Source organism: Schistocerca piceifrons, chromosome 3 (assembly GCF_021461385.2).
Source record: "Schistocerca piceifrons isolate TAMUIC-IGC-003096 chromosome 3, iqSchPice1.1, whole genome shotgun sequence".
Classification (NCBI taxonomy): Eukaryota; Metazoa; Arthropoda; class Insecta; order Orthoptera; family Acrididae; genus Schistocerca; species Schistocerca piceifrons.
The window spans coordinates 878,163,527-878,188,881 of NC_060140.1; the positions used below are offsets into that span (position 1 = coordinate 878,163,527).

A 25,355-nucleotide genomic window follows, 5' to 3' on the forward strand; every position below is an offset into this window, starting at 1 on the left:
TTGTCTGTGGCGGAGCGGCCTTTACAGAACCCACCCTGAGACGGAGCCAGAAGGCCCCTAGACTCCAGTACCCAATTCAAGCACCGGCTCACCATCCGTTCGAGAAGCTTGCAAAGAACGTTGGTGAGGCTAATGGGGCGGTAGCTGTCCACCTGGGAAGGGCTCTTGCCTGGTTTCAAAACGGGGATGGTTGGTTGGTTGGTTGGTTTAAGGATCAAAGGGACCAAACTGCGGAGGTCATCGGTCCCTTTTTCCAAAATACAAAAATACCCACAGATAATAAAAAATGTTCAACGGAATAGGAGACAGACGACACAGAACAAAAGAAACAGACAAGGACCAGACAAAACGAAATAGAATCACACTTAGTGTGACGGTGGTTGGCCGACCATAGGAACAAAAAAATGGAAAAGCTAACCACCGAAAACACATTAAAAACTTAGTTTAAAACCGTAGGCCAAAGGCCACAATCAACACAAAACAAGAAAATAAAACAGAAACACTCAGATTAAAGACTAAAAGCTCCCTGCCCTAATAAAACGTAAAACTAAGGCAGCCATAACAGGGTCATCAGATAAAACGGCAGGGAGCGTATCAGGCAGCGCAAATGTCTGCCTGACCACAGCTAAAAGGGGGCAGGCCAACAGAATGTGGGCCACTGTCAAAGCCGCCCCGCAGCGACAGACAGGAGGGTCCTCCCGGCGCAGTAAATAACTGTGTGATAGCCGGGAGTGGCCAATGCGGAGCCGACAAAGGACGACTGAGTCACTGCGGTTGGCTCGCATGGATGACCGCCACACAGTCGTCGTCTCCTTAATGGCACGGAGTTTATTGGGTGTGATCCGATCGCGCCATTCAGCGTCCCAAAGCGCAAAAACATTTCGGCGGAGGACTGCCCGCAAATCAGTCTCTGGGATGCCAACATCCAGAGATGGTTTACACGTGGCCTCTTTCGCCAGGCTGTCAACATGTTCATTGCCCGGGATACCGACATGACCGGGGGTCCACACAAAGACCACAGAGCAGCCGCAACGCGCAAGAGTATGCAGGGACTCATGGACAGCCATCACCAGACGAGAACGAGGAAAACACTGGTCGAGAGCTCGTAAACCGCTCAGGGAATCGCTACAGATCATGAAGGACTCACCTGAGCAGGAGCGGATATACGCTAGGGCTCGAAAGATGGCGACTAGCTCAGCAGTGTAAACGCTGCAGCCAGCTGCCAAGGACCGTTGTTCGGAATGGTCCCCTAGAGTTAGCGCATATCCGACACGACCAGCAACCATCGAACCGTCGGTGTAAACAATTCCAGAGCCCTGATACGTGGCAAGGATGGAATAAAAGTGGCGGCGGAAGGCCTCTGGAGGCGAGTCCTTCGAGCCCTGTGCCAAGTCGAGCCGAAGGCAAGGGCGAGGAACACACCACGGGGGTGTACACAGAGGCGCCTGGAAAGGAGGTGGAACAGGGAAAAACCCAAGCCCGCAGAGAAGCTCCTTGACGCGTACGGCGATCGGACAACCTGACCGGGGCCGACGGTCCGGCAGATGGACGACCGACTGCGGGAACAGGACACGGTAATTTGGATGCCCGGGCAAACTAAAAACATGGGCAGCATAAGCAGCCAGTAATTGTTGGCGTCGTACCTGCAGTGGAGGGACACCTGCCTCAACAAGGATGCTGTCCACAGGGCTGGTGCGGAAGGAACCAGTGGCAAGTCGGATCCCGCTGTGTAGTATTGGGTCCAGCACCCGCAACGCAGAGGGGGATGCTGAGCCATAAGCCAGGCTCCCATTATCCAGACGGGATTGGATTAACGCCTGGTAGAGCCGCAACAGGGTAAATCGGTCGGCGCCCCAGCGGGTGTGGCTCAAGCATCTCAGAGCATTTAGATGCCGCCAACACGCCTGTTTAAGCCGCCGGATATGAGACAGCCAAGTCAACCGGGCATCGAAAACCACCCCCAAAAACCTGTGTGATTCCACCACTGAAAGAAGTTCGCCGGCAAGATAAAGCCGCGGCTCCGGGTGGACAGTACGTCGCCGGCAGAAATGCATTACGCAGGTCTTGGCTGCCGAAAACTGGAACCCATGAGCTACAGCCCAAGACTGCGCCTTGCGGATAGCACCCTGTAGCTGACGTTCAACAGCTGCAATGCCAGTAGAGCTGTAATAAAGGCAGAAGTCGTCAGCATACAGGGAAGCAGAGACAGAATTTCCCACGGCCGCAGCGAGCCCGTTAATGGCTACTAAAAACAGGCAGACACTTAAAACAGAACCCTGTGGCACACCATTCTCCTGGACGTGGGTGGAACTATATGAGGCTGCGACTTGCACGCGGAAGGTACGATACGACAGAAAATTTCTGATAAAGATCGGCAGAGGGCCCCGAAGACCCCATCCATGAAGCGTAGAAAGGATGTGATCACGCCATGTCTTATCGTACGCCTTCCACATGTCGAAAAAGACAGCGACCAGGTGCTGACGGCGGGCAAAGGCAGTACGGATGGCCGACTCCAGGCTCACCAGATTGTCGGCGGCGGAGCGGCCTTTACGGAACCCACCCTGAGATGGAGCCAGAAGGCCCCGAGACTCCAGTACCCAAGTCAAGCACCGGCTCACCATCCGTTCGAGAAGCTTGCAAAGAACGTTGGTGAGGCTAATGGGGCGGTAGCTGTCCACCGCCAAAGGGTTCTTGCCTGGTTTCAGAATGGGGATAACGATACTTGCCCGCCACTGCGACGGAAACTCACCCTCAACCCAAATACGGTTGTAAAGGTCGAGGAGCCGCCGCTGGCACTCCACTAAGAGGTGTTGCAGCATCTGGCAGTGGATGCTATCTGGTCCAGGAGCGGTATCAGGACAAGCAGCAAGGGCACTGCGGAATTCCCACTCACTGAATGGAACATTGTACGATTCTGGTTGGTTGGTGCGAAACGAAAGGCTCCGACGTTCCATCCGCTCTTTAATGGAGCGGAAGGCCTTAGGGTAATTCGCAGAAGCGGAACTCGTAGCAAAATGCTCTGCTAAGTGGTTTGCAATGACGTCGGAGTCAGTACAAACTGCTCCATTCAGTGAGAGCGCAGGGACGCTGACAGGTGGCCGATAGCCGTAGACGTGTCGAATCTTGGCCCAGACCTGCGATGGAGTGACATGGAGGCCAATGGTGGACACGTACCGCTCCCAGCACTCCTGCTTGCTTTGGCGGATAAGGCGGCGGGCCCGCGCACGCAGCCGTTTGAAGGTGTTCAGGTGTTCAATGCAGGGATGTCGCTTGTGACGCTGTAGCTCCCGCCAGCGATCTGTAATCGCTGCAGCGATCTCAGGCGACCACCAAGGCACAGTCCGCCGCCGAGGGGACCCAGAGGAGCGGGGAATGGCAGATTCGGCGGCAGTAACGATGCCGGCAGTGACCGATTGAACCACCGCATCAATGTCGTCATTAGAGAGAGGCTCAAGAGCGGCAGTGGAGGAGAACAAGTCCCAGTCAGCCTTATTCATAGCCCATCTGCTAGGGCGCCCAGAAGAGTGACGCTGTGGTAGTGACAGAAAGATCGGAAAGTGGTCACTACCACACAGATCGTCATGCACACTCCATTGGACAGACGGTAAGAGGCTAGGGCTACAGATTGAAAGGTCAATGGCGGAGTATGTGCCATGCGCCACACTGAAGTGTGTGAAGGCACCATCATTTAAAATCGAGAGATCGAGCTGCGACAATAAATGCTCAACGATGGCGCCTCGACCTGTTGCCACTGACCCACCCCACAGAGGGTTATGGGCGTTGAAGTCGCCCAATAGCAAGTAAGGTGGCGGCAATTGGGCTATCAGCGCAGCCAGGACATGCTGCGAGACATCACCATCCGGCGGAAGGTAAAGACTGCAGACGGTAACAGCCTGTGGCGTCCACACCCGAACAGCGACAGCCTCTAAAGGTGTTTGGAGAGGGACAGACTCGCTGTGCAGAGTGTGAAGGACATAGAGGCAGACGCCACCCGACACCCTTTCATATGCTGCCCGGTTCTTATAATAACCCCGATAGCCACGGAGGGCGGGGGTTCGCATTGCTGGAAACCAAGTTTCCTGAAGAGCAATGCAGAAGAAAGGGCGAAGGCTGATAAGTTGTTGGAGCTCAGCTAGATGGTGGAAAAAACCGCCGCAGTTCCACTGGAGGATGATATTGTCCATGGCTGAGAAAGGCGTGAAAGGACTGGGAAGGCGATTTACGCCGCTTGTTCACCCACTGCCACCGATTCAGTACCCGTACGAGAGGCATCCATGGCGTCTGAGGGACCAGCGAGATCAAGGTCCTCAGCGGACGCCAGAATCTCGACTTCATCCGCAGACGCAGAGCGCGAAATGTGCGGTGGGGTTGGTGCCACCGCAAGTTCTTTGGCCTTAGAGGTCTTTCTCTTGGACTTCTCTCGCTGAACCTTGGGTTTCACCGGCTGGGAAGGCTTCACCGATTCAGTCTCCGGGACAGAGGAGGATCGTGAAGCCCTACGCCCGGCCGCTGGTGAGGACTTATGCCACTGGCGGCCGTCATCCTTCCCGCTGGTGGAACCATGGGAAGGGAGGGTCCCAAGGGAACTCTTAAGGGCGAGAGTAGCCGAAGAAGTTAGATGCTTCTCCGGCTGAGAAGCGGGGACGGACGTCCCCGACGGGTGGGAGGAGGTTGCTCCTGAGGTAAGTGGTGCAGGAGCAACCGGTTGGGTAGAGCCCCCCACAGGCAAGGGGGCAGGAGGAGTCTTACTGCTGATCGAGCTGGCTGGAAATCGCGAAACTGACGGGGCTAGCACAGTTGTTGTAGCAACTGCATAAGAAGATGTCATTCTCACGGGATGGAGTCTGTCATATTTCCTTTTGGCCTCAGTATAGGTCAGCCGGTCCAGGGTCTTATATTCCATGATTTTGCGCTCTTTCTGGAACACTCTGCAGTCTGGCGAGCAAGGTGAATGGTGCTCCCCGCAGTTGACGCAGATGGGAGGCGGGGCACATGGAGTATCGGGATGAGATGGGCGTCCGCAATCTCGACATGTGAGGCTGGAATTGCAGCGGGAAGACATATGGCCGAACTTCCAGCACTTTAAGCACCGCATCGGGGGAGGGATATAGGGCTTGACGTCACATCGGTAGACCATCACCTTGACCTTTTCCGGTAACTTATCACCCTCGAAGGCCAAGATGAAGGCACCGGTAGCAACCTGATTGTCCCTCGGACCCCAATGGACGCGCCGGACGAAATGAACACCTCTACGTTCTAAGTTAGTGCGCAGCTCGTCATCAGACTGCAAAAGGAGGTCCCTATGGAAAATAACACCCTGGACCATATTTAAACTCTTATGTGGTGTAATAGTAACGTTAACATCCCCCAACTTGTCACAAGCAAGTAACCTGCGTGACTGGGCGGAGGATGCCGTTTGTATCAGTACTGACCCAGAGCGCATTTTAGACAAGCCCTCCACCTCCCCAAACTTGTCCTCTAAATGCTCGACGAAGAACTGAGGCTTTGTGGAGAGAAAAGACTCCCCATCAGCTCTCGTGCAAACTAAGAAGCGAGGTGAATAACTGTTACCTCCATCCTGAGACTTACGCTCTTCCCACAGCGTGGCCAGGGAGGGGAACGTTTTCGGATCATACTTCTGAGCATTAAATTGAGCCCGAGAACGCTTAGAGACTGCTGGCGGCTGGCCACCAGCGAGAGATGATGTACCACGCTTCATTGCGGGTCATCCGCCCTGATGCCACCTACTCCGACCAAGGGCCCTTCCCACGGGCGCCACCCAGCCACAGCAAAGGCCACCTGGCAGGATGGCCGTTGCTAAGAGTCCCGATACCCCAGTAGGATAGGCATCTACTCCTTGGCATACGTGGGGAGTTAACGGCGCAGGCATCAGTAGAGCGATCCCTGTGTAGTCAGGGGGCTACAACCAAGAGGGTACATGGCGGCCCCACCACGACGGACTGGCTACCGTGCTGGATCTTAGGTGCAAAAATGTCCAAGGTCGTCGTCGCAGTTAAAAGAAACACTGCAGAGTGCAGTGTGGTAATCGCACCCAGGGACGTATCCTCGCCCAAGAGATCGAAAACGAGCGGGACGCCATTGCAACGACGAGAAAGCCGGCTAAGGTCTAATCGCACGACGGATACAGTGCACCATGTAAGGCGCCCTCCCCAATTGGCTCGCTCTTCGGAATGATTTAGAAAGATGGAGGTCAAACCCGAGAGGGGACCATCACAGAAGGCCGAAACATTTGAGACTCCTTTTAGTCGCCTCTTACGACAGGCAGGAATACCGCGGGCCTATTCTGATCCCCGAACCCGCAGGGGGGAAAACGGGGATGACAATGCATTCCCGCCACTGCGACGGAAACTCACCCTCGACCCAGAGACGGTTGTAAAGGTCGAGGAGGCGTCGCTTGCAGTCTACTGAAAGGTTTTTCAGCATCTGACAGTGGATGCGATCTGGCCCAGGAGCAGTATCAGGGCAAGCGGCAAGGGCACTGTGAAATTCCCACTCACTGAATGGAGCATTGTAGGATTCAGAATGGTGGGTGCGAAAAGAAAGGCTCCGACGTTCCATCCGCTCTTTAATGGAGCGGAAGGCCAGGGGGTAATTGGAAGAAGCGGAACTAGAGCAAAATGCTCTGCCAAGCGGTTGGCAATTTCATCGGAGTCTGCACAAACTGCTCCATTCAGTGAGAGCGCAGGGACGCTGACAGGGGTCCGACAGCCATAGAGGCGTTGGATCTTGGCCCAGACCTGCGATGGAGAGACATGGAGGCCAATGGTGGACACGTACCGCTCCCAGCACTCCTGCTTGCTTTGGCGGATAAGGCGGCGGGCCCGCGCACGCAGACGTTTGAAGGTAATGCAGGGATGTCGCTTGTGATGCTGAGGCGCCCGCCGGCGATCTTTAATCACTTCAGCGATCTCAGGCGACCACCAAGGCACAGTCTGCCGCCGAGGTGACCCAGAAGAACTGGGAATGGAAGATTCGGCGGCAGTAACGATGCCCGTGGTGACTGACTGAACCACTGCATCAATGCCATCATTAGAGATAGGCTCAATAGCGGCAGTGGAGGAGAACAAGTCCCAGTCAGCCTTATTCATAGCCCATCTGCTAGGGCGCCCAGAAGAGTGACGCTGTGGTAGTGACAGAAAGATCGGAAAGTGGTCACTACCACACAGATCGTCATGCACACTCCATTGGACAGACGGTAAGAGGCTAGGGCTACAGATTGAAAGGTCAATGGCGGAGTATGTGCCATGCACCACACTGAAGTGTGTGAAGGCACCATCATTTAAAATCGAGAGATCGAGCTGCGACAATAAATGCTCAACGATGGCGCCTCGACCTGTTGCCACTGACCCACCCCACAGAGGGTTATGGGCGTTGAAGTCGCCCAATAGCAAGAAAGGTGGCGGCAATTGGGCTATCAGCGCAGCCAGGACATGCTGCGAGACATCACCATCCGGCGGAAGGTAAAGACTGCAGACGGTAACAGCCTGTGGCGTCCACACCCGAACAGCGACAGCCTCTAAAGGTGTTTGGAGAGGGACAGACTCGCTGTGCAGAGTGTGAAGGACATAGAGGCAGACGCCACCTGACACCCTTTCATAAGCTGACCGGTTCTTATAATAACCCCGATAGCCACGGAGGGCAGGGGTTCGCATTGCTGGAAACCAAGTTAAAAAAAAAAAAAAAAAAAAAAAAGCATAATTAAATGTCCTTAGACAGGTTGGTCAATTTGATAAAACGAAGAACGCAAGCAGCTGCTCCTGGGTTATCTGCTAAAATGGCATCGAGAGTACATGGCAGGCCAAGACAAGACGCAGTGTAGTAAAATCCGGACAGGACGTTAAAATGTGGTGGACCGTCAGCAAGTGCCCACATGGGCAGAACGGCGCCGGCGTAGCCGTCAGCAGATGGCGATGGCTGAACCGGCAGTGTCCAATTCGTAACCGGGCCAAAACTACCTCCTCCCGCCGAGAGGGGCGTGAGGAGGACGTCCGAGCCGCGGGAAGAGGTTTCAAGGCCCAAAGCTTGTTGTCCGTAAGTGCAGCCCAATCGGCATGCCACAGCGATAAAATGCGCCGACAAATGACCCTGCTACAATCTGATGAAGGGACACAACAAAAAGCTGTCCGAGGCTGGAGGACCGCAGCCTTGGCCACGGCATCTGCAGCTTCGTTCCCAAGGATACCGACATGGCCAGGAACCCACATAAAACTAACCGGAGAACCGTCGTCCACCAGCTGCTGAAGAGAGCGTTGGATCCAGTGCACGAAAGGGTGAACTGGATACGGATCACTGAGGCTCTGGATGGCGGTCAGGGAATCAGAGCAGATGACATAAGCAGAATGTCGGTGGCGGCAGATGTAAAGAACAGCCTGGTAGAGGGCAAAGAGCTCAGCTGTGAAGACCGAACAATGGCCATGGAGCTGGTAGTTGAAACTTTGTGCCCCGACAATGAAAGAACAACCGACCCCGTCATTGGTCTTAGAGCCATCTGTATAAATGAAGGTCATATTAATGAACTTCGAACGAAGTTCGACAAAACGGGAACGGTATACCGAACCGAGGGTAACCTCCTTTGGGAGCGAGCTGAGGTCAAGGTGAATGCGAACCTGAGCCTGGAGCCAAGGTGGCGTGTGGCTCTCGCCCACTCTAAGGGTTGCAGGGAGTGAAAAATCAAGGTGTTGAAGGAGGCGACGAAAGCGAACTCCAGGGGGTAGCAGGGCAGAGACATACAACCCGTATTGACGATCGAGGGAGTCGTCAAAAAAGGAACGATAAGACGGGTGGTCGGGCATTGACAGTAGCCGACAGGCATACCGACAAAGCAGTATATCGTGCCAGTAGGGCAGTGGCAATTCACCGGCTTCAGCATGAAGACTCTCGAAAGGACTAGTATAAAATGCTCTGATCGCAAGACGTAAACCCCGATGTTGTATGGAGCTGAGACAGCGTAAGATGGACGGCCGTGCAGAGGAGTATACGAAGCTCCCATAATCCAGCTTTGAGCGGACGATCGACCGATATAGGTGAAGTAGGACGGTTCGATCCGCTCCCCACGACATACCACTGAGAACACTGAGCACATTTAGTGAACGGGTACAACAGGCAGCCAAATAAGACATGTGGACACCAGCTAAGTTTCCTGTCAAATGTAACACCTAAAAATTTTGTTGTCTCCACGAATGGGAGAGCAACGGGACCGAGTCGTAAGGACGGTGGGAGACACTCTTTGTAGCGCCAGAAGTTAATACAGACCGTCTTCTCGGCAGAGAAACAGAAGCCACTGGCGACACTCCAGGAGTAAAGATGGTCAAGAGAACGCTGAAGACAGCGCTCCAGGAAACATGTACGCTGCGCGCTGCAATAGATGGTAAAATCGTCCACGAAAAGGGAGCCTGATACATCAGCTGGGAGGCAATCCATTATTGGATTGATCGCTATGGCGAAGAGAGCGACACTCAAAACTGAGCCCTGTGGCACCCCATTCTCCTGGCGAAAGGTGTCCGACAGGACAGAACACACACGTACCCTGAACTGTCGATCCATTAAAAAGGAACGAATAAAAAGAGGGAGGCGACCGCGAAGGCCCCACGTATGCATGGTGCGGAGAATGCCCGCCCTCCAACAGGTGTCTTAAGCCTTCTCCAAATCAAAGAACACAGCCGCGGTCGGGCGCTTCCGCAAGAAGTTATTCATAATGAAGGTTGACAAGGTAACCAGGTGGTCAACAGCAGAGCGGCGCCTACGAAATCCACATTGTACATTGGTAAGTAGGCGTCGAGATTCGAGCAGCCAAACCAAACGAGAGTTAACCATTCGCTCCATCACCTTACAGACACAGCTGGTAAGCGAGATGGGTCGATAACTGGAAGGCAAGTGCTTGTCCTTCCCCGGCTTAGGAATCGGTACAACAATAGACTCGCGCCAGCATGCAGGAACATGTCCCTCAATCCAGATGCAATTATAAGTACGAAGAAGGAAACCTTTACCCACAGGAGAAAGGTTCTTCAGCATCTGAATTTGAATACAATCAGGCCCTGGAGCGGAGGACCGTGACCAGGCAAGTGCATTTTCGAGTTCCTGCATGGTGAAAGGGGCATTATAACTTTCACAATTCGAGGAGCGGAAGTTAGGTGGCCTAGCCTCCTCTGCCTGTTTTCGGGGGAGGAAGGCAGGGTGGTAATGAGCGGAGCTCGAAACCTCTGCGAAAAAGCGGCCGAAGGCATTGGAGATATCCTCAGGGGCCACAAGGACGTCATTCGCGACCGTCAAGCCAGAAACTGGTGAGTGGACCTTAGTGCCAGATAGACGGCACAGGCTACCCCAGATAACAGAAGGAGTAAAACTGTTGAAGGTGCTTGTGAAAGCAGCCCAGCTGGCTTTCTCACTTTAATTAATAATACGACGGCACTGCGCACGTAATCGTTTATAAGTGATACAATGCGCCACTGTAGGGTGCCATTTAAAGGTCCGTAAAGCACGTCGACGAGCACGTAAAGCGTCTCTACATGCTGCGGTCCTCCAGGGGACCGGTACGCGACGTGGAGAAGAAGTGGTGTGAGGGATGGAATATTCAGCAGCAGTCAGAATGACTTCCATGAGGTGTGCGACCTGACTATCGCAGCTTGTGAAGGTTTGATCCTGAAAGGTCGCCCTGGAAGAGAACAGCCCCAGTCTGCTTTGGAGATGTTCCAACTAGCTGAGCACGGAGAGGGGGTATGATGCAGGAGATGGATGACACACGGGTAGTGGTCGCTCGAATATGTATCTGAAAGGGCATACCACTCAAACTGGCGTGCAAGTTGAGTAGTACATATAGAGAGGTCTAAATGGGAATAGGTGTGAGATGTGTCCGAAAGAAAAGTAGGGGCGCCAGTATTGATGCAGACAAGATTGAGCTGGTTGAAAAGGTCTGCTAACAGGGAGCCCCTCGGGCAGGATGCTGGAGAGCCCCAAAGGGGATATTGGGCATTGAAGTCTCCAGTTAACAAAAATGGTGCAGGTAGCTGAGCAATAATTTACATCATGTCTGCCCTGGTAACGGCAGACGATGATGGAGTGTAAACGGTACAAATGGAAAATGTAAAAGTGGGGAGAGTAATTCTGATGGCAACTGCCTGCAGGCCGGTGTGCAATGTGATGGGATCGTAGTAAATATCATCCTGGACCAGCAACATAACCCCTCCATGAGCCGGGATACCTACCACAGGGGGTAGGTCAAAACGCACAGAGGTGTAGTGTGCCAAGGCAATGTGATCGCATGGGCGGAGCTTCGTTTGCTGGAGGGTTACGACGTGCGGACGGTGCAAGCGGAGCAGCAACTTCAAGTCCTCTCGGTTGGAGCGAATGCTGTGAATATTCCAGTGAATAAGTGCCATCGTGAGAAGAAAAGGAAGATGAAAGAAGGGGTCACCTCGAAGGCCGCTGAGGGCCTGGCTGCGAGTGAGTACTGCCGCCGCTATCAGTAGGCGGACAGTCATCGTCCATTGGTTCTATAGGTTCATCGGCCATCTCGTTAAGATGGCCGGGAGGAGGAGCTTCCTCCGCTGGTGGACGGCCAGATGTACGGCTACCAGCGGTGCGCCCAGGCGAAACGGATGACGGCCTGGGGCGGTAACCGCTGGGTGGCGCAGGAGAAGAAATGCGCCGTGGAAGAGAAGGAGAACTGTGCTTCCTATGAGCCTTCTTGTAAGGTCTTTTAGTGGAAGTACTGGTCGACAGCTCGGAGTGTGAGGTACGTAGGAAGTCTGCACGGGACGGTTCCTTCTTGAAGGCCCGTGCATCTGATTTCTGGGTCTTCGTCTTGGCAGAAGCTGATGAAGGTGCTTGTGTTGGAGGGGTGACGGGAGGAAGAGGAGACGTCGACCGCGCGATCTTAGCACTGGCCGAACGGACGACCGTGGTGCCGAAGGTCAGATCGCATGTCTGCGTCGCCACCTCCCTGGTAGTCTGAGGAGAGGCAAGGACAGTACTGTACTTTCCCGCTGGGAGCAGCGCGGGCTTCCTACTAGCAAATAGCTTGCAAGCAGCCGAGGTGGACACTTTCTCTTTGACCCGAATTTCTTGGATACAGCGTTCTTCCTTGTAGATGGGACAGTCGCGGGAGGACGCTGCATGTTCACCCCGACAGTTCACACAACGAGGAGATGGAGGTGGACAGCCACCCTCATGGGCATCCCTGCCACAAGTGACAAATTTGGCCGCATTGGAACAAGACTGGCAAGTGTGATTAAAACGCCGACACAGGTAGCAGCGCGTAGGTGTCGGGACATAGGGGCGAACAGAAATAACCTCGTAGCCCGCTTTGATACGCGATGGCAGCTGAACACTGACAAAGGTCAAGAAAAGTTTCTGGGTCAGTACAAGGTCATTGTTGACCTTTTTCATGACCCTATGGACAGCCGTCACGCCCTGCTCAGCGAGGAAAGACTGAATCTCCTTGTCAGTCAATCCGTTAAGTGATCGAGTATAGACCACACAACGAGACGAATTCAGAGTGCGGTGAGCCTCCACCCGGACAGGGAACGTGTACAGGAGTGTGGCCCGAAGCAGTTTTTGTGCCTGAAAGGCGCTCTCAGTTTCGAGTAACAAGGTACCATTACACAACCTGGTACACGACTTGACAGATCCGGCAATGGCATCTACGTCCTTCTGGATAACGAAAGGGTTGACAGAGAAAAATCCTTTCTGTCCTCAGATCGAGGAACTGTGGGGCAGGCGGTAGTACTTTTGTCACTGGTGGCTGGTCAAGTTTCCGTTTTTGGGCAGAAGTCGAGAGAGATGGCGAGAAATCCATTGCGGAGGAATCCCCCATGATTGCCAGCGTCTCCGATGGCGCGCTCCTTCCTTGTGGGGACCCTCTCAGAGGGCACTCCCGCCTTAGGTGAATGTTTACACCTCAGGTCACACCTCCCGAGAAACAGACGGAGGGACCAATCGGCATGGTCAGAAGGTATCAGCTCAGGCAATCACCCCTCCCCGGGCCTGGCCTTTACCAGGGGGTACGTGCGTGCCTTACTTGTCTACCCAGGGTGCGGAATTACGCGTTACCCCATCACCGGCTACGCGTGCGAACGCGTGGGTCGGCCTTCAGGCGCGCACAGGGAGGAAGGAAGAAGAAAAAGAAAAGAGAGAGGGAGAGAGAGGACAGACTGTCTCAAACGCCGAGGCGGAGACCAGAGAAGGCAAGGAGAAGAAGACAAGGGAAAGAGTAAGGAAGACAGTGAGATGGAGAAGAGCAAAGAAAGGAACCAACCAAAGGAAGGAAAAAACGAGCGCAAATAGAGGTCGTGGAACCGTCCGTCTCCAGACGCAGGCGCTAACTACCCCCTTGAGGGGGAGGGACTCCTTTTAGTCGCCTCTTACGACAGGCAGGAATACCTCGGGCCTATTCTTACCCCGGACCCGCAGGGGGGACACAGATGGGAGGCAGAGCACATGGAGTATCGGGTTGAGATGGGCGTCCGCAATCTCGACATGTGAGGCTGGAAGTGCAGCGGGAAGACATATGGCCGAACTTCCAGCATTTAAAGCACCGCATCGGGGGAGGGATATAGGGCTTGACGTCACAATGGTAGACCATCACCTTGACCTTCTCCGGTAATGTATCACCTTCGAAGACCAAGATGAGGGCACCGGTAGCAACCTGATTGTCCCTCGGACCCCGATGAACGCGCCGGACAAAATGAACACCTCTACGCTCTAAGTTGGCGCGCAGCTCGTCATCAGACTGCAAAAGTAGGTCCCTGTGGAAGATAATACCCTGGACCATATTTAAACTCTTATGTGGTGTGATGGTAACGTTGACATCCCCCAACTTGTCACAAGCAAGTAACCTGCGTGACTGGGCGGACGATGCCGTTTTTATCAAAACTTACCCAGAGCACATTTTGGACAAGCCCTCCACCTCCCCAAACTTGTCCTCCAAATGCTCTACAAAGAACTGAGGCTTCACGGAGACATAGGATTCCCCATCAGCTCTGGTACAGACGAGATACCGGGGCGAATACGTGTCACTGTCATTCATTGCCTTTCGTTCCTCCCATGGTGTGGCCAGGAATGGGAACGATTTGGGGTCATAAACGTTACCTTTAAAATGAGCCCTCGAATGCTTAGAGACTGCTGGTGGCTGGCCACCAGCAAGAGATGATGTGCCACGCTTCATTGCGTGTCATCCACCCTGATGCCACCTACTCCGACCAAGGGCCCTCCCCATGGGTGCCACCCAGCCACAGCAAGGGCCACCTGGCAGGATGGCCAATGCCTGGAGTCCTGATGCCCCAGGGAGATGGGCATCTACTCCTTGGCATACATGGGGAGTAAACGGCGCAGGCATCAGTAGAGCGATACCTGTGTTGTCACGGGGGTACAACCAACAGGGTACATGGCGGCCCCACCACAACGGATTGGCTACCGTGCTGGATCTTAGGTGCAAAAATGTATGAGGTGGTCGTCGCAGCGAAAAACAACACTACACAGTGCAGCGTGGAAATTGCACCCATGGACGTATCCTCGCCCAAGAGATGGAAAACGAGCTGGACACCATTGCAACGACGAGAAAGCCGGCTAAAGGTCTCAATGCACGACAGATACAGTGCACCATGTAAGGTGCCCTTCCCCAATTGGCTCGCTCTTCGGAACAATTTAGAAAGATGGAGGTCAAACCTGAGAGGGGACCATCACAGAAGGCCGAAACATTTGAGACTCCTTTTAGTCGCCTCTTACGACAGGCAGGAATACTGCGGGCCTATTCTAACCCCCGAACCCGCAGGGGGGCTGAGGGTGGTCTGAAAAGTTCTCGGAATCACCACGGTAGGTCAGCGCTAGCGAAACGAGTCGTTCACGTGATATTCATTGGACTGTTGACTGTAAAAATGTGCCACGTCAGTGTTCTTGGAAGAGAGCTGTGGCAGTAACATGGCTCTGTTGTTGTTCCACAAGGTGATTTCTAAAGATGGAAAAAAAATTGAGATTCGAGCATAAACTTTGTAAAGAAAGGTATGAAAGCATAGGACATTCATGTCGATTTCCAGAATACTCTGGGGGGACTCTGCTCCTTCATATTCAACTGTAGCCAAGTGGACAAATGAATTTAAACTTGGTTGGGAGAGCTTAGATGATACGCATAGTGGTCGGCCAAGATGTGTCACTACTCCAGAAATCACTGCAAAAGTGTACAAAATGGTCATGGAGGATCACCAATTTAAAGTGCGTGAAATTGTTCACGCTTTCCAGATGTCATCTGAAAGGGTATGTCACATTTTAACTGAAGAATTAGAAATGAAAAAATTGTCTGCAAGATGGGTGCCGCGAGTCTTTGTGTGTGCCAGCACACTTTTGCTGTCACCATGGCAAAATTACACTGACTAAGGTATAAACTGTTGCAACACCCGCCTTATTCACCTGATGTGGCTCCATCAGACTTCCATCTCTTCCCAAAACTGAAATTTTTTCTTGGTGGACGAAGATTTACTTCAAACGAAGAATTGATAGCCAGAGTTGACAACTATTTTGCAGGCCTCGAGGAAACTCATTTTCAAGATGGGATCAAGGCACTGGAACATCATTGGATCAAGTGCATTAATCTACAAGGAGACTACAATGAAAAATTAAAAGAAAGTTTCAGCGATGTATGAACTTTTTTTCTATTCCGTTCCAAGAACTTTTCAAACCACCTTCGTACCAAGATTTTTGGGAGAAAATGTCCTGTGTAACCAAGAATTCAATATTACAACCACTACTCTCTATACTTTATGTAAATGAGATGTCAAATGTCATCACTTACAAGGTGTTTGTGTATGATGATGACAAAGTAGGAAAGGCCTAGAAAGTAGAGCTTCTGAGGATATGTCAAAGAGGAAATAAAAGCGTGAACTGAACATCCTATTTGTGAACTGCCTGTTGGTTTCTGTGTCAGGTTCTTCGGTTGACATTTATTTAGCGATTTTCCTGATGCTTCACCAGCTTGAGTCGCTGGCATTGTCAAAAATTCTCTCTTCATTGCTGGTGAACTTTGACAATGCCATCCACTCATGCTAGTGAAACATTGGAAAATCGTTAAACACGTCAGCTGAAGAAACCGACATGGAAGATAACAGACAACGTGTCAACAAGTGGCCACAAAAGCCTCCACAATTTTGAAGCTATTCATAAATGGAAATGAAAATACTTACACAAAATCCCAAACTAATGACAAATTTTGTTAACATTGGGAATAGGCCTACATATGTAGAAAAGAATCTAGTGTAGCCAGCTCCTGGAATTGGGGGTACACATTAACAAAAAGGGTAGTCCACAAGCAAAAGGCACTAAAGAAAAAATATAAACATACACTGACAGAAAAAAATTGCAACACCAAAAAGTAATTCCTGCAGAGTAATGAAATTTTGGGAATACATTTATCTAGGCAGCATATTTAGGTGAATAACATTGCAAGATCACAAGTTAATTGAAGCTACTGCAAACGTGAAATGTTCGTACATTAATAACTGTTGTAACTGCCAGAGTGTTGAAGGCAAGCATGTACGCATTGTCTTGTACAAGTGTTGGATGTTAGTTTGTGGGGTGGAGTTCCATGCCTATTGTACTTGGTCAGTCAATACATGCACAGTTAATGCTGGATGTGGATGATGCTGGACTAGTCACCCAATGCTGTCCCTTATGTGCCTGATTGGAGGAAGATCTGATGAGTGAGCAGGCCACCAACATGTTGACATACTGCACACTGTACAGCATGTTGGTTTGGAACATGCTGTACATCGACAAGGGTTATCCTGTTGGAAAACACCCCACGGAATGCTGTTCAAGAATGTCAGCAAAACAGATCAAATCACCAGACTGACAAACAAATTTGGAGTCAGGGTGTGTGGGATAAACACAAGTGTTCCTACTGGTATATGATGTTGCACCGCATTTCCAGGTGTGTTAAATACACAGACAGGTAGATTGCAGGCCCTCATCTGCCCCCCTCCTAACCAACACATGGCCATCGCTGGCACCAAGGCAGAACCAGCTTTCATTGGAAAACACAACAGACCTCCATCCTGGCCTCTAATGAGCTCGTGACAGAAGTCGCAAATGGCGGTAGTTTGGGGTCAGTGGAACGTGCGCTACAAGGCACTAGCCCTCAGAGCTGTCCTTGAAGTGACTGATTTGTAACAGTTTGTTAGGATACTGTGGTGCCATTGCTGCTCAAATTGCTGCTTCAGATACAGTCTGATGCGCAGGAGCCATACGCCGAACACAATGTCTTCCCTCTCAGTAGTGCCACGTGGTCATCCAGAGCTTGGTCTTCTTTCAGCACCATCACTGCAGCAATCATGTCCAGTGGCTACTTTCCTGTCAAGTTTTTCTGCAATATTGCAGAAGGTACATACAAACTCTTAACACTATTACACGATCTCATTCAACTCAATGAGGTCTTGATAACTGCGTCTTTGTTGCCTTAAAGGAATTGTTGACTAACAACAACTCAACTCACCATGCCCAGTCTCACCAGTAACTAATGTTCATGACCATTACAGCATGTATTTAAAGCAAACCTGCACTACTATTGCCACTTTTATGCGACTGGCATGAAATTTAAACAGACAGTCAAGCATTTTCTTGTCCACCATCTCAGATTCGAATAAAACTTATCTGTTTTGTTTTCCCTAATGATATAAGCAACTATATCAAAATACAATATTCAGCATTTAACAATGTAAAATCCAGGATGGAATGTAACAATACAAGAGAAGGAAAGTTGCAACTCACCACATAGATGCTGAGTCGTGATAGGCACAACAAAAAGATTCACACAATTACAGCTTTCGGCCATTAATGCCTTTGTCAGCACCAGCCCCCCCCTCCCCCCCCCCCCACACACACACACTATTGTCTGGTACACAAAATACCCAAAATTAAAAAATAACCAGTCAAACTTACCTCCAAATTTTGGTATTCAAATTTTCAAAAATCCACTTTTTAGGCCCAAAAATAAACAAGGAGTGATTTATGAGAGTACTTCTTTTCTATAGTTAGATATCATACACTACTAGCCTCGTATAAAGCAAGAACACTTACAAAAGTTTCCTTAATTTTTTATGAATTTTTGAAATTTGAAAATTTCCTTTTTTTGTAAAGTTTGGGGTTAGTTATTTCAAGTGGGACTGAATATAAAAATATGATTTTTGCACAGTTTGTACACCTAGATGATAGCAATGTACAGTAAAAATTTCATCATTGATATCTGATTGTAACAAAGATATGAATTTTTCAAAATGAGGAGAATTCACATTACTCTACAACTGATCTTATGGCTGATGCCTATTCGTGTGCGATATTGGTGGGATATAATCAATTGTTATTGAACGTACTGAATTGTATACAAAAAGTGGAAACGTCATTGAATTTAACATTTATATTATTTTGACATACTTAAAATAAATATTTTCAATTAACATCCTTCGAGATGCGACTGTTCCTAAACTTGGTGGAGGATGTTATTTCTTCAGACAGCTTCTGTGATATAGAATAAGACCTCCCAGTTGCTGTGGTAAGTTCAAGCACTGAAAGTTTTCATTGGTATCCAAACTTTGTCACTGGTACATTTCTTGAATGATGTTCTTGGGCCAGAAGGGTGGTAAAATGCACAAAAACATCACTGTTTTCCAAACTTATTCTTTCAACCTCTGCAAGCCACCACTGTCCATCATACACACATGCCACTATGTCATTCAACGTTAAAGACAGATTTAATTTTACTGACAATGATCCTCATAAATTTCGGTTTCTGATATTACATAGCATCGAACTAAGTTTTCTGCAACGCCAAGGCATTTGTGGAAATTCCTTGTTCCTTTTATTGCTATACAGTTCACAAATCCAGTTTTAAGTGTTGTTTTCATATGCAGAACCATTTCTTTCTTGATCAGAAAATAGGTAATGCCTCTAATATTATCCTTGCAAAAAACATACATGTCCTGTACTGCGAGAATTTGGTCTGTGGTTAGTCTTTGTAGGCCGGCTTTACTTACTTCACATTTTGTTGTACTTCCTACTCCATCACACGCATTTTTACCATGGCAAGATGCAAAAAAAGTGCCATTTGGCCTCCAACCCAAAGTCTACTATGTGGTAGCACAGATTTGAAAAAAATCCTTTTGTTCTTGTACTTACTATCACTTCCATATGAAAAGCATATCAACTTCTCAATCTTAGTAAAATTTTCTTTTGCATAATTTATTACATACTTCTGAAACACATGTAAAGCCAAACTGTTGTGCTCCAAGTAGTCAGTCAGAATGCAAATTGAAGAACTGCAAACTTCATCTTTCTCATTTTTAAAGTAGAGAATAAATGGATGCACTGTTGCCTGGTCACTGAGCCAGTGTTATCCTTGCATTGCACCCTAAATCACAAATGTAAAATTTTCTGCAAAAACAGCTAGGACTGTGCATTCAGTTTCATGAAGTTGTGCTTTTTTTGTCCCTCAAAAATGTACTTTGGATTTTAGAAACATAGTGTGACTTTTGAGTTTTTGTAAGTTATCTATTAAAGATTCCAAGTACTCTTCCTGAGATTTAACCACTGCTATTATTTCTGCCCTGTCAGTTGTGACCCACTGTTTGAAGGTAATACTGTCTGGCATTTCCTCAACATATTCGTGAAACAATTCAATAACGGTTTCCTTACCAGGATATTTATTACACAAACTCATCATGCAGTGATAACTGTTAGTGTCACAGACCAGTAAATCCAGTAACTGACTGCAGTTAAGGTCACTGAGTTTAGCACCCACAATCATCAGTTTGACATTTTCACGATATAAACAAACACACATGGAGTGTGTACCTGAGGATCCAGTCAAAATACACCACATAGGGCAGAGGTCACAAAATTTTGACCTTCCAAATTTGCATTCAGGATGAAAACTTTTGGAAGCTACATAAACTTCATTTAAATTTGACAGCAGTAGTCATTTCTGCTTTGTTACTTTAACTCCATTTATAACAACTCTTTTGCTATCTTTGCAACCTGGTCGCATTCTACTGCTTTCATCATCTTCAAAAACCTGCTGGATCTTTTTAATTGTTTCTTCACTTATACCTACTCCTTTCCTAAAACTGGAAGAATGCCTTGCTCTTTCACTAAATTTCAGGTTAGTTTAACCAAATGATGAGAAACATTGAATTCAGGAACTATTTTTTCTCTTGACCATGAATCAGGGAACAAACTTAAAACTTTAACTTTTACCTCTTTAGATGCCACTGAACATTTAGTTTTTGATTTCTCTATTAAGCTCAAATATTCAGTGTCAGATGATGCTGGTGGTAGGTTTTCCTCCTCTTTAGAAATAATGTTGGTATCTGTATTATTAAAGCATGATTCCAAGTCTTCTCATTTTGTCTGAAATTTGTTGTACCTTATTTTCAATAGGTGCTTTTCTTTCTCTGATACTTAATTTTATAATTTTCAAAGCAGGAGATATGTCCAACTTAGAACAAGCAAAATCCAAAGTTCTAACATCTTCCTCATTACGAATATAAATGTCATTAACAAGGTTACATGACTGGTTCCAGATTCACAACAAATATTATTGAGTAACAATTTGGGCACAGGAAATTTCCAGGAATCACATTACATTTCACTTGTGAAGCTGTTTCACTCTCATAACAAGGAAAAATGCCCTGAAACCTTTAGTAATATGCTTTTTATGAACTTTAAGTGTATCACAGCACTTTCTTCCAAAAATGTGGTTTTACTTCAGAATATATTTCTTCTCATGATATTCACACACTGATGTTACAGAAGAACTTACTTGAAATTTAAACAAAGTTTGTCTAACTTCATCAAAGTCATTGATATTTTTCAAGTTTTTTCAAACTGAACCATAAACTGTTTTGTGATACACTTCACTTGCTATCTGTCCAACAGAGCACTGTTCATCCATGTTATTGCATTCCAGTTAATCTCTCAAAATTAATTACAAATTACACACGGAACAAAGCACATAACACATTCTACACTCTCAATGAAGTGTGTACATCCACTCTCACAGAGGTTTCAGAACAGACTGACTACAACAATGCCACTACCAGCAATAATGTACTACTTTATTGACAATAAACCTAAACGTAAATGGGCATTTTTATTACCATACAACAAAAGCAAAAGCTCCTATTATTTAATATTGCATTATTAAAAATAAACAAACAAAATGAATATTGGGTGATAGTGTTAACTAAATATATGACAAACTTTATTACAACGAAACAATAAACCATTTACGTGGGCAACAGCCATAAGATCAGTTGTAATGTGAATTACTTCCTCATTTTCAAAAATTCATATTTTTGTTCACAGTCAGGTACCAATGTTGAAATTTTTACAGTATGTTGCTATCATATAGGTGTACAAACTGTGCAAATATCATTTTTATATTCCGTCCCACCTGAGATAACTAACCCCAAACTTTACAAAAAATGAAAATTTTCAAATTTCAATAATTCATAAAAAAAATTAAGGAAACATCTGTAAGTGTTCTTGCTCTATATAAGGCTAGCAGTGTATGACATCTAACTATAGGAAAAAAATACACACTTATAAATCACTCCTTGTTTGTTATTTATGGGCCTAAAAAGTGGATTTTTGAAAATTTGAATACCAAACTTTGGAGGTCATTTTGACTGGTTAGTTCGGAATTTAGGGTATTTTGTATAATAGACAATGTTGTAGAGGACACTTTTCTAAAAACAATCGTGTCATTTGCAATGTTGTAACTTAACCCAGTGCAGAGATATTCAAATTTTCGCTAATGCCTCCAGACAGAAAAATCTGTTGTGCGCCTACAAATAAAAATGGCCACCATCCAGTAAAGGTGCAAGATAAATTATTTTAAAAAACTGTTTTGAGCTTCTCAAATATAGGACACTCACACACAAAAAATTAAAATATCTAAAAATGGTCAAGCAACCATCACTGGTCCAGTTCATATGGACTGACCCTGTAAGAACATGACCAGAATGAGAGGATTCATCAGTGCCACCACACAAAGGACCATTTACAAAATCCAGATTGCTGTAGTGGTCTGCAGGGTGGCCTTCTGAAACAGCACGTTGCTTTTGCGCCAGGACAGGAAGTAATGCTGCAAAGTGTAGAACTCTTACCAATTGTTATCTGTACCCATTGTTATTTAAAAGTAGAAATATTTGTTCATTTATTGTATATAATGATTTAAACATCTTTTGACCAATGTCAACTGTAATAATTTCAAGCCCTTGTTTGCTAACTTGGCACTGCACGAGTATGTAGAGGGGTAGCGTTTTTACTGCAATTTGCTGCTCTATTACTCTCAATGTATTTGAGTCTCAGTCATAATTTTTTTGTGAGATATTCCCATGAGAATAAAGAACATTCTGTAAAATTTTCACTTGTTTTCATTCAGTCCCTTTTTAGACACTGACCTGCGAAAAATGACGTTAAAAGGGTTTAGGCCATTTTTGAAAAGCTCTAGAAAATACAGGAGTGCATTCTCAGGACTGCAACTTTTACTGCAGGTAGTTATTGAAGTACACAACACAGAAATAACATTATTAGTGAGTCTCTTCATGAAAATTGAAGGCCCTAAAAAGCGAAGATCGATAAATTTTTTCAGGGTCTTTACAGAAAGATGAAAAAATAAATAAATAAATAAATAAATAAATGCCTGAAGTTCATTTCATGCTGAGGACACTGGTTTTTAAATTATTTTGATATCTTTTAAAATAACTCGGCAATTAAACTTTCCGCAAATGTCGATTTCCACAAAAATTTGCCCAACCGCCATTGTATAAATTGCTGCCAGAAAAAAAATATGACTCATAAAAATTTTTAAAACAATTTTTTGTGAATGCCTGCCTATACGGAACTCATGATAATAAAATCAAGAAAATCAAAAATGTTAAGCAACAAATTTTATTCATATTGGGTGATTTCAAATGGATTGACCCATTACCTTATACTAATTTACGCACTCTTCAGGACGTTTCCCATCATTCAACTGGCCTAAATCACAAGATATTTCCCTAGTTCCCACTCCTCACAAACTTGCTGTTGTTGGACATCCTAAATCAACTCTAAGAACTTGTCAGTTCTCAGAGTAGTAGGCCTATATGCTCTCTATTCAGAAAATTAAAGTTTATAATATAAATTGTGCGTACTGTATCTAGCCATGTTTAAAAAATTGAATTAACTTGAGCTTTTTTTAAATACTGTTGGCTGAGACCATTTCTACTTTAATCACTCAAAATTTCAATTGGGTTAAAAGTATATAATTCAAGGCCCTTGAACTTTCAATGTTTTATTTTAGGTTCTCAAGAAATATTGGGTGGAAAAATGGAAGGTGGGTTATTATATCTTTCCCTTTGTGTGATGTTCTATGTAATGGTGAATAACGTTATTTTACAAATCAAAGTACAAAAATTACAATATAAGAACAGTCAAATGAAAAGGAGACAGATGGGAAAATAACAAACAATTTATTATTTCAAAACTGACTGCCTTAACTGCTAATACATCTATCCCACTGTGAGACCAGTTGGCCAATGCCTTCATGGAACAATATTTGCAGTTGGCTAAGAAACTATGATTGCACACAGATAGGCACCTCTTCGCCCACAGAAAATCTACAGCCACCAATTTCTTTCCTCAGGGGTCCAAAAGATAAGGAATTAGTGCTGGAATAGAAGGGGGCTGTATGAGGGATATCTAAAGGTTTCCCAGAGGAACTTCTGCAGCATAATTAAAACAACCTCAACAACATGCTTACAGACATTATCCTGCAACAGAGTGATGCCATCTATCATCCAGCTGCTCATTGACTTTCTGGAACAGCACCACAATTCATGCATACTGGTACATGGACATGTTGCAAAAACTGAAACCCTCCGTACAGTCCAAATGCGGAGGAATGTTGACAGGTAGCATCATTCCGTTGCATGATAATTCCTGCCTCAAGTTGCCAAGGTTGTTTTGACTATTTCATATAAGTTTTGGTGGAAAGCCCTCACACATCCTTTATCCAGTCCCCATCTCTCTCCATACATTTGCAACCCTAAAGAAAGACATTCGCGGTTGTCGATTTGTTTGAACGAGTACAATTATGGCAAAATATATGTAAACACGAAATTTGACATAATTGGATGATAAATAAATAAGAGCTGATGAGTGAGTTTGCCTAGATGACTTGACAAGGAATGACCCATACAAGCAAATTAAATCGAGGGAATACTTGCAGCAAAACTCTTAATGTAAACGTAATATTAAAATTGGAATGACAGTAACAGCACTTTTAAGATGTATATGTACGGGACGTGATAATGCAATTTATGTATTAGAAACGAATCGCACAAAACTGTGGGCGTGCTACAATATTAACCAACGAAATAAGTGAATGTTGCGCGATATCCACGATGTTGGGACTTTCATTTACATTTATGAAACTGTTCTACCATGCAGCGACGAAAGACCCACTTAACATAATTTGGGTATGTGTTACTTTTAAATCAGTATTTGTGATTAAAATACCAACATATTGCACCCCTTAAAAACCAAATACAATTAGGTGCACGAAACTTACATTTCCCGATATGCCTTTCTGAACATAGTACATGGCAACTGTAGGAACAGTCATAGCACCCACAATTATGGCAAAAGAAGGTATTATTTCGTACCACATCTCCACAACACTACTTATTTACCCTACTGAGTCCCAAGCCACAGTTCTCCCTCACACGAGTCCACAGCCGACTATCGACTAACGTATCCCTCCTTGGTCGAGCCACAGGCTAACCCTAACGTAACAGTCGCGACACTTCAACTCGATTTTGCTGCCTACAGCGCCAGCAGCGCCCCAAGCGGCTGGTAGGTTGAACTGTGAGTTCGGCGCGATCGTGAAAGCGAATAGTGATTGATTATTTTGATTTATACAATGGTTTATACCATCGGGAGCGTTTGCAGCGCAATAAATTGCAGCAACAACAGGAAGAAGACACCACAGCTGTCTCTTTTTAGGTTTCCTAAGGATCCTGAGACGTATATACCATCATGTTACTAAACTGTACCGTCAGGATTCACTTGCAAACTATATGTGTATAAATGATGAATGTATCGTTTTAGGAGCAGAAAATGGCTTGTTAATAGCAGACGAGAAGACCTTATGAAGAAAGACCCCGTTTACCCGCATAATAATATTAGGTTTTGTCCGCTACATTTCGAAGAAAACCAGTTATGAACGCAGACAATAACAAACTCGTGTGGAATGAAGTACCCACGCTGTTTGACATCCTAAATAAGCCACCTCAACTGACGATGAAGAG

The 25,355-nt window shown here is 46.9% G+C and overlaps 1 protein-coding gene across 1 annotated transcript in view; it reads right to left on the reverse strand.

The window, feature by feature from the left end:
* The window catches only part of LOC124788345, a 34,637-nt gene extending 9,820 nt beyond the window's left edge, over positions 1-24,817 (reverse strand). The window contains exon 1 of the mRNA XM_047255606.1: positions 24,617-24,817. Coding sequence (XP_047111562.1) covers positions 24,617-24,715 — 99 coding nt within the window. The 5' untranslated portion in view covers positions 24,716-24,817. The remainder of the gene's footprint in view (positions 1-24,616) is intronic.
* Between the last annotated feature and the right edge of the window lie 538 nt (positions 24,818-25,355).